The 19,598-nt window shown below is 41.6% G+C and overlaps 2 protein-coding genes across 2 annotated transcripts; one reads left to right on the top strand and one right to left on the bottom strand.

Moving 5' to 3' along the window:
- The first annotated feature begins 1,657 nt into the window (after nt 1-1,657).
- LOC134441468 (uncharacterized) lies at nt 1,658-13,759 on the top strand. The gene is made up of 5 exons (XM_063191798.1): nt 1,658-1,824; nt 3,189-3,364; nt 5,592-5,793; nt 10,974-11,092; nt 11,531-13,759. The coding sequence occupies exons 2-5, from the start codon at nt 3,194-3,196 to the stop codon at nt 12,041-12,043; spliced, it is 1,005 nt and encodes a 334-aa protein (XP_063047868.1). The 5' UTR covers nt 1,658-1,824; nt 3,189-3,193; the 3' UTR covers nt 12,044-13,759.
- Nucleotides 13,760-16,299: 2,540 nt separating this feature from the next.
- Nucleotides 16,300-19,335, bottom strand: LOC134441469 (uncharacterized). The gene is made up of 4 exons (XM_063191799.1): nt 19,161-19,335; nt 18,329-18,774; nt 17,912-18,106; nt 16,300-17,781 (listed from the first exon to the last, which is right to left on the bottom strand). The coding sequence occupies exons 2-4, from the start codon at nt 18,756-18,758 to the stop codon at nt 17,498-17,500; spliced, it is 909 nt and encodes a 302-aa protein (XP_063047869.1). The 5' UTR covers nt 18,759-18,774; nt 19,161-19,335; the 3' UTR covers nt 16,300-17,497.
- Between the last annotated feature and the right edge of the window lie 263 nt (nt 19,336-19,598).

A 19,598-nucleotide genomic window follows, 5' to 3' on the forward strand; every position in this document is an offset into this window, starting at 1 on the left:
GCAAGGACAAGACTTGCCAAAATGTGCCATAGGTAGTCATAGGTAGGCAGTCAATTTTGCACTCCATTTGGTTTCTCTTTTTCGTTAATGTAAACAACCTGCACTGCATTTTTTGTTACATTTTTCTTTTCAGCTTCTGTAAATAGTTTTGATATGGCAGGTCAATAAATACATATTTTCCAGTTCTACACAGCTTTGTTATTATTCAACCCCCCACCCCCCCAAACCCCCGAAACAGTATTCGTGCCGTGCGTGACATCAAACCCCGCCGCCAACACCTCCCCCCGCGTGACATCGCGAGTGGCGCCGCCCCGCCCCCCAGGGACAGACTCGAAGCCTCACCACCTTGACTAACCAATTTTCTGGGGGAAACACTGTACACTGTGCAGGAAATGGTCAAAAAAGGTACTGCAGCTATGCTGCTCATTGAAACTGGGCTGCCTATTGCCAAATTTGATCTTTACATTGAAGTTTACTAAGTAATAAACAAATATTGTCTAGTATGGTCCAAGTACAATCATTTTTGTAGCTAAAAATGGCTATTTTTGGAAATTCAAAATGGCAAAAGATCCCCCTTTTCATGTACGAAAAGTGCAATTTTTCCAGTCACAATGAATACTTAGAATTTGATGGTGGTGGTAAATATTCATGAAAAAGGTAACATTAGTGAATGGGCAGCATGAATTCTGGAAATAAACAACTACAAATCTCACACAGTGTCCCTTTAAAGCCTAGCTGTTACTGACAATCAAACTGATATGCAGTGAAGTGGACACTGAACAGAAAAAATACTGATCCATGTGTGGATGTACGTGTACAGTTTTCAGCCTTCCTCAGTCTGTCTACATGCTCCTGTGATGAACCTGATTTGTACAGTAGCACCAAAACCTTTGGGGTTTTTCTTTGCAAACTTCTGTTCTGGTTGCTGCTTCTCAACTTAAATTTTGTTTGTCATCATGATTTAAATTTTGTAGGTTTACATGCGGGTGAAGGATGGTTTTCTCTTAAAATTTACAAGTACAATTATGATTTTTTTTTATATTACTATATTGGCGCTGCAGTGTGTGTACAGTATGTAGTCACTATATTGCCTATTTTTACTCTTGTTTTGTCAAAGCGATTCTCTCATGAAACACATATACCGGTAATCAATTGCTGTTCTTAAATATATTACTGAAAATGAAATATGTATCTTTTCCCCCCAACTTTATTTTAGCTCCTGTTGCGACAGCCCCTGAGCTTACCCCCCCGGACAACCTGACCATCTCCTGTAGGAATGGAATCAATGTGGCGTATTGGAACTACACTGATCCTCCTGATGCCGGCTCCTTTCTGGTGAAGATATTCAGTTACACTGAAGGGTAAATGCATCTAAGCTTTTGTGTATTATGTTGTGATTGGAGTTATGGTGTAGTAGTGTAGCCGATATCGGACCGATATATATATCTGTCTATCCTTAGAATGGTGTTAGCATGACTTCATTTGTACACTTCGTCTACTCCTCATGAATATACAGTAGAAAGGTATCGCTCTAAGAGTGCTGAAAATGACAAGTAGAAACCATTTAATTGCAAGCAGGGAAATGCCTCCTCTTAACAAAGTATGCTGTTCAACATCAATGACTTTGCTTCTGTTGCTGTCTTAACAGTGAGATACCGGTACTCATCACTGAAACGAAAGAGCACCATATCGACATTTCCTCTGTTGTCCATGATCTTAAGGAAGTGTACACGTTATCCCTTGTTGCAAACAACGGGACCGCCAAGTCATCTGAAACAAAAAGTTCATTCAGCTATTCCAGCGATTATGATCACGTTTTACGTTGTAAGTATACACACAGCTTGATTAATGTTAATGGGCTATTTTATGCAGATGATGGTGTCAATCTGTCTTTTTTCCACTAGCCTATCTAAACCCAAATGACGGCTTCTGACAGATAGTGACTTAGTTATCAAATGGCAACGTTGTCAAAGACGATAATCTACTCATCTCCTTATGCATAAGACTATGCTACTGTTTTAAAACTGCGGATCCATGTTGGCGACCTGAGTCTCAAGCAAGCTTGTTTGATGTCTGAATTGCGTTCTCTTCCACTTTATTCACACAGCACACAATTGATTTTCAGAACAACATACTGCATGTCCAGCGTCTCTGTCAAAACACTTAATTTTCAACATCCTTCCATCATCACTGTGAGAGCGCTTGATGTGGTAGTTATCTGTACATGAAAGTGGAAGCCCGCCTGGGAAACTCCCATTGTCATTGTCACACAGCATTCGACAGCACACAGTGTTCACTGCACACCACTAAATTAGCCTTTTTCATCATGATATTAAAACAAGTTGTGTTTAGAAATGAAGCAGGTCTCTATGGCTATAGTTTAGTTATCAGACAGAAAACAGTGACATAAATGGGTAGGTGTATGTCTATGCCACCTGATGTAACTTTAAATGCATTACATCAAAGCAGGTACAGTAAGCGTTGCATCTGATGCCATAGGCATATAATACTGTATATACACCAGGCCACTGTCTTCTGACTTAAAGCTGTAGCCGTATACTGTAGACCTGCAGCTGTCTGATGTCGTGTGCAAGAGGCCCATTGGCACAGAGTTGTGATGAGGCCGGTTGTGTGATTGCCTACAACATTGAATCCTGTGGGTAGGGGAGATGGGGGTAGAAGGAGATGGGATATATATTAGATTAGTAGGGTAGGATTACAGGTTCGAATCCCACCCTTCCCACCCTTCAATGGCTGAGGTGCCATTGAGCAGAGCACCTAACCCCACACTGCCCCAGGGTCTGTAACCAATACTTAAAATAACTGTGTCACGACTGGGAAATTCCAACTTCCATTGTCATTGTGACACAGCACTCCACAGCACACAAGTGAACACTGCACACAACGAAATTGCATGTATGCCTCATCCGTGCAAGGGGGCAGCCACCAATGCCGCACCAAGGGAGCAGTGCGGCGGGACAGTACCATGCTCAGGAGGAGGATGGGGGAGAGCACTGGTTAATTACTCACCCCACCAACCTGGCCAGTCAGGAGTCGATGCGGCAACCTTTGGGATACAAGTCTGATGCCCTAACTGCTTACCCATGATGACTGGATGAAAGCATCAGCTAAGTGTAATGTAATGTAATGAATGTGTGCTGACTGCAGTTCACTTTTCCCTGCTGCAGGTTACATGGACTTCCCGACTCCAACTCTTCAGGCTGAAGAAAACAGGATAACATTTAAGTTTGCTAATCCTTGTTTTTATGGATATGAATTCGAACATGGAACTGATGATGGGACTCACAAGTGCCCTGATGACGATTTTCCCTTTACATATAGCATCTACACTTCTCATGATGAGGTAAGACTAAGTTGGGTTACACTGGGCACATTTGCAATGGCGCATGTAGTGGCAGTATGCGCAGCATGTATGCGCACTGCGAAAATACAAAGTATTCTGGTCAGAAAATTCAAACCAGAATGCATTGTAATCACGACGTGCGCATGGGCACGGCGCAGACTGCTGCTGCTTGCTCCATCACAAACATGCCCATTGTTACATTGTTGCAATGCAAACTGAAGAAGACACACACAGAAATGCGCCTGTGTAAATGTTTTTTAAAAAAAACAGTTTATGCAGGGTGTTGTAACTTTGAGGTAGGACTACTGGTCTGTTATGCATGTGAGTGATTCTCTAATTCGCCTACACTTTTAAGTCCGTGGATTTTATTTGGCAATTCCATTAACTATTAACTGCATCCAATGATGTTTTGGACATTAGAAAATATTTATCTTTCATATAATACAGAAAGTGTAGACATAGCATTATTTCCCTCAGCAAGAATGAATATTTAATACTGGTTTTGGGCGTTTTCATGCCGTCCTGTTTTCCAAATGTCAGATTCAGTCTTCATATTAGCATGGAAAGAAACTTGTTTTGCCCAAGACGATTGCAAATGTTGATTCACAGTAATCATCACAATGTGACAAAACTGTCAGAAAGACCTCTGTCCTTTCCATTATACATGAAATTTGCCATTTTGTGTGTGTCCACGAAAACTGTGTTAACCGTGTCACGGTCTGAAACCTCCTCCATAAATCAGTAATGGTTTGGTCTCAGGCCATACGAATAACATCACGTGATGTCATAACCTCTTTGGCAGGATACGGGAAGACTTTTTGGTAAATTTTGAGCTCCATCCTTCCATAATTTAATCCATTCTTTTTCATGTTCTCATAGCGGGAAAATTGCCTGTCAACAGTGTTATCAACATATTCATAAGAATCTGAATTAGAAATCACATGTAGAAAAACACAGATAACGCATACAGATACATGAATTGATTAAGGTGTTGTGGTGGAACTTCTGAGGTCCTCAGTTAGCACAACACCATAAAAATGGCTGAAATGTCAACGGTGTTACCGTCAATGGTGTTACAATTAAGTATGACAGTCAGGGTTGCCAGATGAGGCTGATGATTTCCAGCCCAAAAAATAATCAAAATCCGCCCTAAAAACCCACCCAATTCTATTGATTTATATGGCAGTGGGAAGGTTTTTCTGATAGATTCCATTTTTACCCGCACACGGCCATCCTAAGCAGCCCAATTGGGCGGGAACCAGCCCAATCTGGCAACACTGATGACAGTTGAGGAGGAGTATGTTTTTGCCAATTTATATCCATATTGACAGACAAACAAACAAAATAATTTGTGTTCTAGGGAGATGGGTTTGTCTGCTCTGTTTTTTTCTCCTAAAAAAGTGCCGACTTGTTCCCCTGCACTGTTGACCGTAACACAGTTGAGTTACACCGTTGACTGTTTTGAAAGTGTTTTTGTGCTATTGATCCCTTATGTGTTGGAAAAATCCTATGAACATACACTAGGGATTATCTCTGGAGAAGGAAGTCTTGTGTAAGGAGGGTGACTATATTCAAATCAGACGTTACAGGGATTTATGATGAAAAATGTGTCAGTCTGTATCACACTGACTCATAAAATCCTACTTATGAAGCTCAACAATCACATTTTCTATATCAGTTGCACAGATTAATGACAACATTACTGCTAAGGGACATAAGCACTTTCAAACATATATTGTTTCAACTCTGTAGTATTTTTATATATGTTTGAAATGACATAGTATTTGTCCATAACACTGTTGACAAAATAATTAAGCAAATGTTCGCTTTCATTAGAGTATTTATCAAATGATTTAAGATTAAGCTTGGCAATTTGTTTGTTTGGAAACTTAAATATATACACTATGTAAACATCTAGGTCATTTAGTTGAAAAAAATACTGATAATTGACATTTTGCTTTTGCCAAAAGCGTAGGGAAATCGTAGAATCACTCATGTGTTGGGGAAAATAATTTGACCTACATTGTTTTTATTAAGTCAAGCTTGTGATTTCCACTGTTAAAAGCAGATCAGTCTTGCAAAGCAAAAAAGCAGAACAGTCTTTTTACTCAAGCTTTGCTGATTAACTTTCCCATTAATATAAGTAGTTTAATAAGTTAACATTTGTGTCCACATTCTACCCTGTGTGTGTGTGTCTTAACCTGCTTTCACTTTTTCTGCATAATAGAAGGAGTCACAATTTGAGTGCTCTAAAGAGCTGTGTGAAGGCGAGATACCAGTAAACCTTGACAACTGCACCTCTCTGGAGCTGAGAGGAGACATCGACACCATTGGCTACAGGACATCTAAAGACTTCTGTAACCCGACTCCTCAAAAGGGTGAAGACTTAATGTTCTGGCCTCACAGATCCTTATCTGCTCGCCAGGCAGGTAAACAAGCCCCATAAAAGACGCTGGACACCGAAGGTTGCGTTTTCATAATTTATGGAAGGATGTTTAACTGAAACATGTACAAGCGTAACATCAGGGACTGTATCCTCTCGTGTAGGCCTACATATTGATTTTAAAATAACTGTAGCAACAACGAAACAAGTTATGAGTTGACTTGTAGTAACTACCGGTAAGCTAAGGCTAACAGGGAGAAGGGTAAATACAATAGTCTAATGGTAGGGACACATAGACGCGAATTTGGCCAAGCGAAGCCAACTTCACCATTCATTCCTATGAGGGAGGCGAAGGCAAGTGAAAGCAAGCGAACAGGAGCGAAGCGAAATTATTAAAGAAAGTTTAATGTTATGCAAATGAGAAGCGAATTCGCCTGCCGAGACCCAATCAAATCAACAACATAACTGTTCCATTCCATTTGATTCGCTGTGACAACCTGATGACGGTTGAATTTCGCCTCTCTTCGCTTCGCTTGCTTCGCCTCCTATGTTTCCCTACGGTAAGGGTGCATTCATGAGTGGGACAATGACGAGTCACGGTAGGGACACACAGGAGGCGAAGCGAGCGAGGCGAAGAGAGGCGAAATTCGACAGCTCAACCGTCATCAGGTCGTCGCGGCGAATCAAATGGAATGGAACAGTTATGTTGTTGATTTGATTGGCCGGCGGCAGGTGAATTCGCTCCTCATTTGCATAACATTAAACTTTCTTTAATAATTTCGCTTCGCTTCGCACTTGTTCTCTTGCTTTCGCTTGCCTTCGCCTCTCTCATAGGCATGAATGGCGAAGTTCGCTTCGCTTGGCCAAATTCGCGTTTATGTGTCCCTACCGTAGGATGGCGATAAGATTATGATAATAAGTTAGGTTGGGGGAAAGAATCAAATGAAATAAGATATTACAGAAACTCACAGAGATTGCCTTGAAACTGCGTATGGGAGGTTTCCATGTAGCTGAGTTGTAACTGTCAAACCATACTGAACATTCTAACATTCTGAGCCTCAGGATGTAAACATTTGTCAAAGTAAAAGTATTTAGAAGATTATAGTTGGCGTAGCCAGAACACTCATTATTATTTATATATTATTATTTTATATTCTTATTATATAACATACATACACACATGCCATGCTTGAATATCAAAAACCTATTTTCTCTAATTTTACTACAGTATGTGGTAGAATAGTTATGTGAGTGATTCAACGATTCCCCTGCGCTTTTGGCAAAAGCAAAATGTCAATTATCAGTATTTATTTTCAACTAAATGACCTAGATGTTTACATACTTAAGTTTCCAAACAAACAAATAGACCCCTTGCACTTCCCTTAACAACCGTCGTCAGGACGAACTCAGAGGACAATCGCGCTCCGAACTCAGTGCACAGCCCGTTGGAATAGCCAGATTACTGCAGATCAGTGGTCGGCAATTTCGTTTGTATACGGACCAATTCCCGCCCTCAGAATTAAAATAATCAGATTCTAGAAAATAAAACAGTATATGAACTTGATATAGGCCTACCGATATTCCTCTGTAGACTTACGTTGTGCTTCAAACTTTCTCACCAAAGGACCACTGAACTACTTGACGCGCTCGAGCTGTAGGCACTGCAAATCCATGTCGCTTGCTTTGTTAGACCCGTGTATAGCCTACATGTGGTCTTATTTTTTGGTGAAATGTCAAGATAATGTTACACATATGTTCATATTAATATCCTAGTCATAAAAATAAGGATGGCGATTAGAAATAGCCTCTGCAGACTCCAGATTTTGCAGTGGTGGCGCCAACTGAAAAATGAGATCATGTTAAGAAAAATATTGCCTATCCACGCGTAAAATAAACAATGCGCAACGTTTACGCCTTAATATTTGAATCTATACAAGGTCAGATTAAGAGTAGTCTACAGTGTGGAGTCAATGGCCAGTCTGTTGTGCATAGGCTACAAGTGTCAGATTTTAGATGGGCTTTTGGTGTGAATATCCCCCTTGCTACAAAAGGATCTCGGTAATCTCGGTTAAAACCATGGAGGTCCTGTTTTCGATCGTTTGCGTTTCTTCCAACACACCACCGTGTTTTAGCCTACATGCTTTCTGTGAGATATTTGCCAAGTTGGAATGGCGCAGCGAAAAGTTGCCTAGGCCTACAAAAAACAGCAGGCGCTGACAGCGTCTATATCAATGGTCCCATTGCCACTGACACACAAAGGCTGATAAACTTGATGGCTTTGTGATCAAACCATCTCACTCGCTGCACAACTTTGATTAGCCTAATCTTAAATTTAGTGGGTGGAATTTAATTAATTTGACCAGCATTGGTGACCACCTTGTTGCTGTTGGAACAGGGGCATCCCCTTTCCCCTGGCTTATTGAACATCCCCGCTGGCCGTTATTTTGCCATTACGATATTATCATTGCTTCCTTGGTTAGCAGCCCAATTGATAATTTCACCATTCACGTTTTTATTCATCAGATGTCCATGGACACACCTTGAGTGGACAATGATTATTTGTTTGATGGGTAAATGTAGAGATGGCGTCCACGCCTTTGTCTAACTTGAGAGGTTTCGCTCGGTGCGTAATTCCAAATAAAAAATGCAGTATGAAGATAAAGGAGTCGCACAGGAGCTTGATGCTGTTCAGTCAAACTGTATTTAAAGCTGAAAATAAAGAGAGGCCGAAACAAAAAGTGGGATGCAAAGGTTTCGGGTCTAGCCCGTCAGTGTTCCCATGTTTGACGGATAGGCTGAACAGTCGGAGAACTCCCCGTGAGCTGCGCTGACATGCATTGCGTGTGGTTTTTAGTAAAATAAAGTGTCCTAGTAAGGATTTTTTGTTTGCATAAAAATGAATGTTTTGTGTGCTGATGGTCACGCAAATAGGCTATATGCCTATGACTCCCGTGCGTTTTCCAACAGCAAATCACCACGCATTATGCACAGTCGATTTGGGCAATCCTCACGCTGTCTATTCTGTTAGCCTACCATTGGAACTCCACGCTGACTACTCTACTCTGACTACACAATGTCTAAATAATCTTAAGGCATAGGCCTAAACGTTGCACATTGTTTATTTTACGCGTAGGATATATCTTTTCTTCCCCTGACAGCATCCACATGATCTCATTCCCCAGTTGGCGCCACCACTGCAAAATAGGCTAGTGGTCCGTGAGTGGATTAGACTACTAGCCTATGTCTAAACATCATCCACATTTATAGTAGCCTACCGTAGCCTATTTGAGACATTCTCGTGACATTTCACAAAAAAGACAGACACGTGTAGGCTACATTTCACGCCTCGCCTAGCAAAGCAAGCGACATGAATTTGCAGTGCCTGCAGCTCGAGCGCGTCATTTCATTTGGTGAGAAAGTTTGAAACGCACTGTTATAACGAAAGCTTACAGAAGAATACCGGTCTACTGTCAAGTGCAGATCATGTTTTTATTTTCCCTATAATCAGATTATTTGAATTCTTAGGGGGAAATTGTCCCGTATGCAAACGTGCTTGATCTAGTATTCTGGCTGGCTATTCCAACGGAGCGCGATTGTCCTCTGAGTTCGTCCTGACGACGGTTGTCAAGGGAGGTGAAAGGGGTCTATTGCCAAGCTTAATCTTAATTCATTTGATAAATACTCTAATGAAAGTGAACATTTGCTTGATTATTTTGTCAACAGTCAATGTCATTTCAAACATATATAAAAATACTACAGAGGTGAATCAACATACGTTAGCAATAATGTTGTCATTAATCTGTGCAACTGATATAGAAAATGTGATTGTTGAGCTTCATAAGCAGGATTTTATGATTCACTGTTATTCAGGCTGACACATTTTTCATTATAAATCCCTGTAACGTCTAATTTGAATTTAGTCACCCTCCTTACACAAGACTTACTTCTCCAGAGATAATCCCTAGTGTCTGTTAATAGGATTTTTCCAACACATAAGGGATCAATAGCACAAAAACACTTTCAAAACAGTCAACCGTGTTACTCAACTGTGTTACGGTCAACAGTGCAGGGGAACAAGTCGGCACTTTTTTAGGAGAAAAAATAGAGCAGACAAACCCAGCTCCCTAGAACACAAATTATTTTGTTTGTTTGTCTGTCAATATGCAGATAAATTGGCAAAAACATACTCCTCCTCAGCTGTCATAGCAAATTGTATTAGATGGTAACACGGCTTGACATTTCAGCCATTTTTATGGTGCTAACTGAGGACCTCAGAAGTTCCACCACAACACCTTAATCAATTCATGTATTTGTATGCTTTATCTGTGTTTTTCTACATGTGATTTCTAATTCAGATTCTTATGAATATGTTGATAACACAGTTGACAGTTGGCAATTTTCCCGCTATGAGAACATGATAAAGAATGGATTAAATTATGGAAGGATGGAGCTCAAAACTTACCAAAAAGTCTTCCCATATCCTGCCAAAGAGGTTATGACATCACGTGATGTTATTCGTATGGCCTAAGACCAAACCATTACTGATTTATGGAGGGGGTTTCAGAACGTTACACGGTTAACACAGTTTTCGTGGACACATACAAAATGGCATATTTCATGTATAATGGAAAGGACAGTGGTCTTTCTGACAGTTTTGTCATATTGTGATGATTACTGTGTGAATCAACATTTGCAATCGTCTTGGGCAAAACAAGTTTCTTTACATGCTAATATGAAGACTGAATCTGACATTTGGAAAACAGGACGGCATGAAAACGCCCAAAACCAGTATTAAATATTCATTCTTGCTGAGGGAAATAATGCCATGTCTACACTTTCTGTATTATATGAAAGATAAATGTGTGCTAATCTCCAAAACATCATTGGATGCAGTTAATAGTTAGTGGAATTGGCAAATAAAATCCATGGACTTATCGTAGAATCACTCATATGCTAATACCATACAATGGCATGTGTACTGTCCGTCTGGGCTTTTATGTATGTGTATTTTGTATTGTATGTATGAATTGTGAATTGAATGTTTGTTTTCTAAGACGAGATATACACTAGTAGCCATATCTCTTTGTAGTTCACATGACCAGCACCTCTGCTCTACATCTATATAAGAGACACGGTAGAACTTTGAAGTATGAAAGAAAGATGCATTTTTCTGGTTGTTTTTTAAAAATATTCTGATGTTGCCACTTCATGTGTTTTCTGTTACAGGTGCCTGGCCCATTTTGCTAATCGTGGTGATCTGTGTGACTGTCATTGCTGGACTTGTCGGTTTACTCCTGGGAATGCGGAAACTGGCCAAAGATGTGATTAAGTCCTACGGCTTGCCTGTAAATGAGATTTATTCACATATTTTTGAATTTCTTTTTCTTTTTTCTGTTTTGTTGTTTATGCGGAGTGGAAGTGTGATTTTCTTAGTCATTCTGATTCTGACCACTGGAGGGAGCTGTGGTAACGTTTTAAGTTTTAGCAGCAGGACATGATGGGTACAGGATAGTACTGTAGTACATTGGCAGTAGTACATGATTAATGTTGCTTATGTTATCCAATCAGCACATGTGAGAATAGTGTTGCTGGTACAACTCAGGTGCCGAGGGCTGTCGTAGTGAATCAGCTGTCGTGGTGCTTTGTCATGTTTTTCACTGTAAGTCAGCATTGGTGGTGTGTATTCTACTGTGTTGTGATCACTCCTGTAGAACTGTGTTTTATCATTCAACCTTGTTATCTGTCTAACTCGCTTCCATTTCCCTTTCAAATCCTTCACCCAGAGCACTCTACATAGCAGACCAGCCTCAGCTCCCGAGCGCCTTCTCCATCCAGAGCCTACCCAGGGAGGACACACCCCTTTGCTTCTCTCACCCAAAGACTCCCCTACAGACACCCCGATAACCATCGTGACTCCTGAAGACAGCCGAGAGCAGACTCACTTCCCCATCACGTCTCCTGAAGACAGCCAAGAACAGACTCACTTCTCCATCCGTGGCACCCAGCCCCCCAGCGGCGATTACCATGACGATGACAACAGCAACCTCACCAGCCTGGAGCAGCCTGGAAGTGGCTACGAATCCCGTCTAGGGGGAGTGGCTGACTCCGACCCGGAACCCGAGGAGGTCATGTGTGAACGAAAAGAAGACGCCGGCGATGACGATGACGGCTACATGCAGAGAGAGCGGTTTGGTGACGACTCCGATGGCAGGAGGAGGTCTCTTGTTATTGAGATGGCACCAGGGGATTGCGTGAGTGGTTACGAGCCCACCCTGTCCCAGGAAGCTCTGGGGTAGAACTGCACCAAACATCTTCTAGTAGAGTGAGATACTTCAAGCGCGTGCATTTCCTGGGTCCCTGATGTCAGGTGAACGCCCCTTTAACCCCTTAAGACACGACATACTAAATTACATGTAGCTGTTACCAGAATGGCAATGACTAAACCGTAATGTATTACTAAAGGCCCCGTGCACTGTCATAGTAGTGTAGTACTATAGTAGTTAACTTTCAATGTCTATTACAGCGTGTCACAGGAGGTACGGCGTGCTACGAGACCCTTGGTTAGGACACCTTTGGAGATTTTAGGTTGAGAATGAGTGGAGTTCCCTTGGCGATGTAGATGGCGGTAGTGCACATCTTAGCAAGCCGTCACCAAATGCCAAAGGAAGAGAGGAAGAAGGAGGGGACAATGCCCCCTTAGGAGACCGAGCTTGAGCTCACTTCTTTGCATTGGGTGGGCGGAGTTTGAATCCTCTTACTCTACTAGAAGATCTTTGACTGCACTGCGCTCTACCAGAGACTGTCTGTATTAGGAGACGGAAAACTTCAGAAAGCGCCCATAGGAAAGAACGAGTGCAATTCGTCACGCTAATATGGTGCGTGCTTGCACATATCCCACCTGTCCGGCAACAAGAGCCAATTGCTTGCTGAGCTGCGCTGTCATTTATCCAATCACTTTGCTCCCTCGACGCGTAACCTTTCACGACTGCTCAAACCCAATCGGTATGCCCTCAGAATCTGCTTCCGCTGGTCGGTTGCTGATGACATGTGCGGCTTCCATCGGGTAGCTACTCGCGTGGGGTTGCAACAGAGTCCGCGGCCACTTGATCCCACAGACCGTGAAGCAGAACGTACGTATGTCGTGAAATTCCGCGTATGTGTAATCTAAAATTGCGCCCCTGAGGCGTAGCCAAGATGGCTGCCGAGAGAAATGACTTAATTTAATTGACTTTGGCTCTACCTCCTGGGGGTAGAAGCCTAATGCCACTCTGGCCAGAAGTGAATGTAGCATGTCTGGACCGTAAGGCTGATGTGAGGCACTTCAAAGTACCAAGAAAAACACACAGGCCAATCAGGAGTGCTGCGGCCGTCCTCATTTTCATTTCATGTGATGTCTACACCGTAGGAGTGACTGGTTTTCTCTGACAACCATTTCAACTGTGTCTTTTTGTGGATTTACTACATATTAATTCTTTAAAAGATGGGGTTAGGGTTAAAGATAACAGGGTTGAAGGCATTTATTGGTGGAAATGTGTTTTTTTGAGGATGTTTTTTGCTCTTCTGATGGTATAAGGTTTTGCTTTCTGATGTCTCCAATACACGGTTCTCAGGTGTGTGTGGAATGTTAAGCAAGGCAACTGGCGAGTGTCGGGTTAGAGAAAGGGTTCATCTTGGCATCCTCCTTGATCTGCCGTCATCCGAAAGTTCCCAATAGTCAGTTCTTTTCTTCTCAGTGTCAAAGTCCTTCAGAACAGTTCGCCTGTGCTTGAGTTTCAGAAAGGACATTTTTATGTTACTGTTTTTTAGTGTATCAAAATGCTGCAGTGTAAGTACACAATGTTACAGGCTGTTACAGTACTTTGTTAAACTGTACCTAATGTATGTATCAGTGACGGTGAAATATACTGACCATGTGAACTCTTTTATAGATGCACTGTGTAATATTTTTAAGTAGTTTATTTCCATGATGTCCATTCTTAAAGTTTTTCATTCATGAAAAGGTGGATTTTCTCAGTCTCAAATTGACATTTTTAGCTGCAAAACTTGCTGCACTGCAGTAATACTTGTATGATAGTTTATTACTTAATAAATTTTCATCAAATTTGGCAATATGCAGCACAGTTTCAATGAGCAACAGTAGTTGCAATACCTACTCTGGCCACAATCCTACACCGTGCACCTTTAAAGCAAGATGGGAAAACGGCAAAGTTGACAGGTGGCCAATGTGTAACTCTACGATGATGACTATAGTGACTGTTAATCTACACTGGAACAGACAGTTGAGAAAATGTTTCTGTGGTTTAATGGTGGTTATGACCACAAACAAGAAAAGGCTGTGAGGTGGTTAGCCCCTGTGACTGCTTGTCTGTCACCATGAACCACCATTGAAATTAGTTTACAACAGGACCTATAAAGGGATTGACAATAGGAACTGAAGGGATTGTGAAATAGCACTTAAGTCTTGCACTGTACTTGTAATGGATGGATGGATGGATGGATGGATGGATGGATGGGTGGGTGTGTTGGATGGATGGGTGGGTGTGTTGATGGATCATGGATGGATGGGTGGATGGATGCATAGATAGATGGATACTGTCTGGTATCAACCCAAAGAGCTGCTCACTTTCATGTTACTTATAGTGACCAAGGAGACAACAGACCTTTGAACATGTCTGCTGAAGTTATAGACTTGGGGGGGAAATTGCACTTGTCTGTTGCTGTCTGAAGTAAACAATTCACATTTCTCATATGGAAAATAATACAGTATTTGTTCTTTAGTTTCTTAATGATTTTGACTGAATGCCCTGAAGGACCCTATACTGTACATGGCTACCTCATCTTGCCGTTTGTATGTAAACTGTTGATGTGGGGAATGTGTGGTGGAGGTGAGTGTACAGTATATATGGCATAGGCCATTAGCCATTATATTGGTCAGAATGGATCGCACCTTTAAACAAAAACAGCAGGAATAATTTACGTATTACTTTTCTTTTTGTATCTATCATAGATCATTGTTTGTGTGGAAGCTTCCCACCAGAATTTAAAGGTGTAACAATTTAAAATGCACTTTTGCATATGTGTGCCATGTTTGCTCATTTCCACAGTGTATGTGAGATTGGGGGGGTGATGGGGTGTGAGTGTGTGCCTTCTTTGCCATCTTAATTCTTCATTCAGGTTATATAGTGTTTGACAGGATTGAAATTGAAATTGAATTCAATTCTTCTATACTGATTCTGTCTACTATATTTGTCGGATGGCGCAAATACATTGCTCTTTCCATTTTTACCGTGCTGCACACATGAAATTCATTTCCAGTGAAATGATGTAACCATGTATGAGCATTCTTATTGGTGGCAGGCTTCCAGGAGTTCTATTCAGCTATCTGTTACTTTGGCTACTTAGTTTGTTACATTGATAAATATTGTACATGCAGAAAGAGAGATACTGCCGTCTTCCTACAGCTCACAAGTGCCTGCACATGGAAGATGCACCTGTAGTAGCACTGCCCGACTAAGGCAAAGTGTTGCAAATACGGCAACATTGAAGCTGAGAAAAAGGCCTTCAGTATTGGTATTTGGTTGGATGTTGTAGTTACTGCAAATTTGACATGGGAATATCCCTGAGATGGGACACATTTGGATCATAAGGCGTCACAAGATAAAGGAGATGTAGTGAAGACCATTTTCATTCTTAACTCAATTTTGGCAAAATGTGTAGTTACTACTGGACTTTGCCTTTGTAGGGCAGAGCAGTCTGGAAACACACAGGGATGTGGTACAATAGTCAAAGGTAGAACCGGCGTCCCCGTCTCTGACTTGCTACGCCTAGGGAGTTTCACGCAGTGTGTTATCCCAAAAGTGTGTTTCAGGAACGAGAAGAAGGAGTTGCACACAGGAGCTGGATGCCATTCAGAGAAACTGTATTAGAAAGCTGAAAATAAAACCCAAAAGGCAGACAAAGTGGGTAACAAACGTTTCAGGGCTCTAGCTGCCTATCAGCAGTGTTCCCTGTACAACAGGCAAAAAAATGATCACGGCCCTGTCCTATGTAAAACAGATTTGCAGTTTTTTAAACTGTGTGTAGTCCATAATTCATGCTTGTGTTGTAAAGATGGAATCACATTTCTGGATATTATGGCTATTAGATCTCTCAACGTGTTTTTTAATTATTATTTTGAGTGTACAATCATGCAATGATGTTAGTGATGATGGCTTTATTTTTTTATACTTGGACGTACAAAAGGCGTACATTTTGTCTATTTTTTATCAGTTGAATTGTATTTGTTTCTTTTTGTTTATATAATGCTGTGTAAATAAAGGTGCCTTGTGATCATATACAGTGTGTTGCATTCCTCACAATTGTACGGTAGTTCACGTTAATGTCAAACCAGATATGTCTCAGAATAGGACACTTGCTTGTTCCTCTTTGTGCCTTATCGCACCTGATAGCGTAAATGTCTGTTCCTGTGAACCTGTATGCAGGTCTATTCATGAAATTAGACACAAGAAGGGAGAGAGTTACTTTACAAAGATACACACTGTTGCAAGGCAAGCAGATTTAAAGATAGTATGGTTTATTTGTTGTATTTTACACAGCAGAGATCCATCAAAAACAAGAAAAAACTTTTTTTAACAGAGTTATCGTCCAAAAACACACATATATCCATATCTGGCAACGTGGAAAGTCTAAGTTTAAGTTTATCAGTTTGGTCAGGAAGGGGGGGGGGGGGCAAAGTAAACCAAACTGAAGAGGACTGAACGTGGTATTTCCAAGGCCTCTTCCATGTTCGTCGTTTAGGAGATGCAGTAAATGACAGAAACAGACAGAGAGAGAGAGTTCACTCAAAGTTTTACACTACATAAGATATTACTTGAATAAAATAGTCTTTTTACAGATAATGTTGTAAATCCTCTTCATAAGAGGGACATCTTAAAATCCAAATCCGATCTTGGCAACCGCTGAATTCTTGAACCTCCAACCCTATTGATAACTTTTTGCACGGTTGTCAAATGTCCTAGTAGCGGTAACACTTTATTTTAGGGATACATCTATTAGCACTAATACATACAATGTTAAAGGGACAGTTTGGTCAATTTCAACATGCAGTTGTAATGCTCACCCTGGACTTGTCAGTGCCAGAGATTTTTTTTCTTCTTCTTCAGCCGTTTCCGAGATCCTGGTCATTGTAATGGGGGCAGCTCTTTGTTTACATTTCAAAAAAACATTTTTATTTATTCCCAAAAACATCCAAAAAGTTATAAAACATCAGCAGACAACTAGCAAACAGCAGTACCTTTTGGGAAAATATTTGGAGTTGGCCTATGTTTCATTTTTTAAAAATGTAAACAAACGCTGCCCCCATTAGAATTGCTCATATCTCGGAAAGGGCTGAGCCGAAAAATGTGGCATCACCAGGTACTGACAAGTCAAGGGTAGCGTGAGCAATACAACTGCATGTTGAAATTGACCAAACTGTCCCTTTAATGCCTGCATAAGTAACTTGTAAGGCATGTACTAAGCAAACGCTAAGGTTAAATTGGTAATAAATCCCTTATTGTGCATGAACAAGACATTTGCAAATAAATGCCTAACAAATGTTTGATTTTGCTTTGTACATGTCTTACAAGTTACTTATACAGGCACATTGTATGTATTAGTGCTATTAGATGTATCCCTAAAATAAAGTGTTACCAAAGTAGCTACTGTAATGGTGGATTTTGGACTCTGCATTTTGCGTTGTGTTGACGCCCTCACATGGGAAACAGCAGGTGTCCAGAGAAGACACAGTTGTTATTCTGGTTATCATGCACCCATGAAGAAGACTCCAGCTTGACGTAGACCTCATCTCCCTTCTCCATCGCCACAGAGGCTCCATTGGAGGGTTTGGTGTAGCCGTCTTGCTGTCGACTCCATGCTAGAGCAAAGCGCTTATCATTTTTAAACAGCCAGACTCCTGTAGCTGTAGATCCATGGCCTTGACCAAGTACAAACACAACAAAGAAGTAGACTCCTCTGGTTGGAGCTGTGAAGACCCCTGTGACACAAAGAAATCGAGATGGAGTAGAACAAATAATATAATTATTTAACAGACTCACAGTACTGTTACAGAACAAGAATTCACTAGCATTGCAAGACACTTTTGCAAAACCTCATTCTTGGGTTACCTGTGTTTGCACTGTAGGCATTGCCAATGTTGGTGAAGTCGTTTCTGAACACCAGAGGAGCATCAGTAGTGGGTCCAAAATTTCCGCCACCACCCTCTTTCACCAATGAGGCTGAGAAAGACACCTTGCTCTGTTCTCTCTCCTTCTTCAGATCTGATACATCTGCCACAGTGAGATTCAGACCCATTGCCTGAGCTGTGGGAAAAAAGGAAGGCAGACACGCACACACACACACTCACTCACACACACACACACACACACACACACACACACACACACACACACACACACACACACACACACACACACACACACACACATGTACATGTATAAATCCAAAAAATTGTGCTTTCATGCAATGTAAAAAAAAGATATGAGTCTTGCAAAATGATTCGACAGTGATATAAGATGTCATACCCTTGTTTTCAATCTTTAGTTGATTGACCACGTTCTCACTGGCCCTCAGTCTTTCCTCCATGGCCTCTGCCTTCTTCTCCATGGTCTCCAGTTGTGTCTTGGTGTGTGTGAGCACAGCTCTTTGCTCTTCCACAGTTTTCTCACTGACCCTTAGTTTTCCCTCCATGACCTCTGCTTTAATCTCACTGGCCCTCAGTCTTTCCTCCATGGCTTCTGCCTTCTTCTCCACAGTCTCCAGTTGTGTCTTGGTGCACTTGAGCTCCACTCTCTGCTCTGCAATGAGGCTGCTCATCTCTCTCAGCACAGTCTGGATGTCTGGCTGTGGTGGGGAGTCTTTGCCTGTGCCTGTGGTTTGGAGAGCTTCACTGGATGCTGCAGTCACACACTGCCCAGACCACAGCAACAACAGAACAACTTCAGCCGTCTTCATTCTCAACAATGATCACCTGTGATGAACCAAGAGTGTTAAAATTAGCAATTTCAACATGCAGGGAAGTTTGGCTAATTTCAACATGCAGGGAAGATTGCACATTTGGCAATTTCAACATGCAGTACTTTCCAGTATCCACGGACACCCTAACATAGCTCAAACAGAGATTTAGTATGGCCAGCTAACCCAAGAAGGCATATTTTACACTGTAAAGTCTGGACATACTCCAAATATCACCCCAAAGTTTTGGTTAGGTGCTGTGTGTGTGTGTGTGTGTGTGTGTGTGTGTGTGTGTGTGTGTGTGTGTGTGTGTGTGTGTGTGTGTGTGTGTGTGTGTGTGTGTGTGTGTGTGTGTGTGTGTGTGTGTGTGTGTGTGTGCGTGCACGTGCGTGTGTCCCTTACCTCAGCAGCAGTTGCAGGTGGTGGTGTTGCCTCTCCTGAAGGCAAAATCTTCTCATGTACCGTAACACATGCTGATGCTTTTAAGGAGATGGACAACTGCTACCACCCACATAATCACTGCCCACCAATCAGAGCCTTACCCCACTACCAATGGCCACCAATAGATACAGACATCAAGTGTGCTCCACGCCCCCAAATGAGAAGGCACGCAAACCTGATGCCTGAAACCTGGATGCCATTTCCCCTATATTCTTGTTCAGGTATTGTAACAGTCCTAAACCATTAATTCTTCTCTGTCAGAGATGACCTACTTATAAGTTAGCCTATGCAAACAGGCTGAATGAGGACAAGGGCTTGTGACATTTTCAAGAATTGATAACTGATTGAAGAACTGAAAAGAAGGCTGCACTTTTATTGTTATTGAGTTATGCTTGTTTA

Source organism: Engraulis encrasicolus, chromosome 24 (assembly GCF_034702125.1).
Source record: "Engraulis encrasicolus isolate BLACKSEA-1 chromosome 24, IST_EnEncr_1.0, whole genome shotgun sequence".
NCBI lineage: Eukaryota > Metazoa > Chordata > Actinopteri > Clupeiformes > Engraulidae > Engraulis > Engraulis encrasicolus.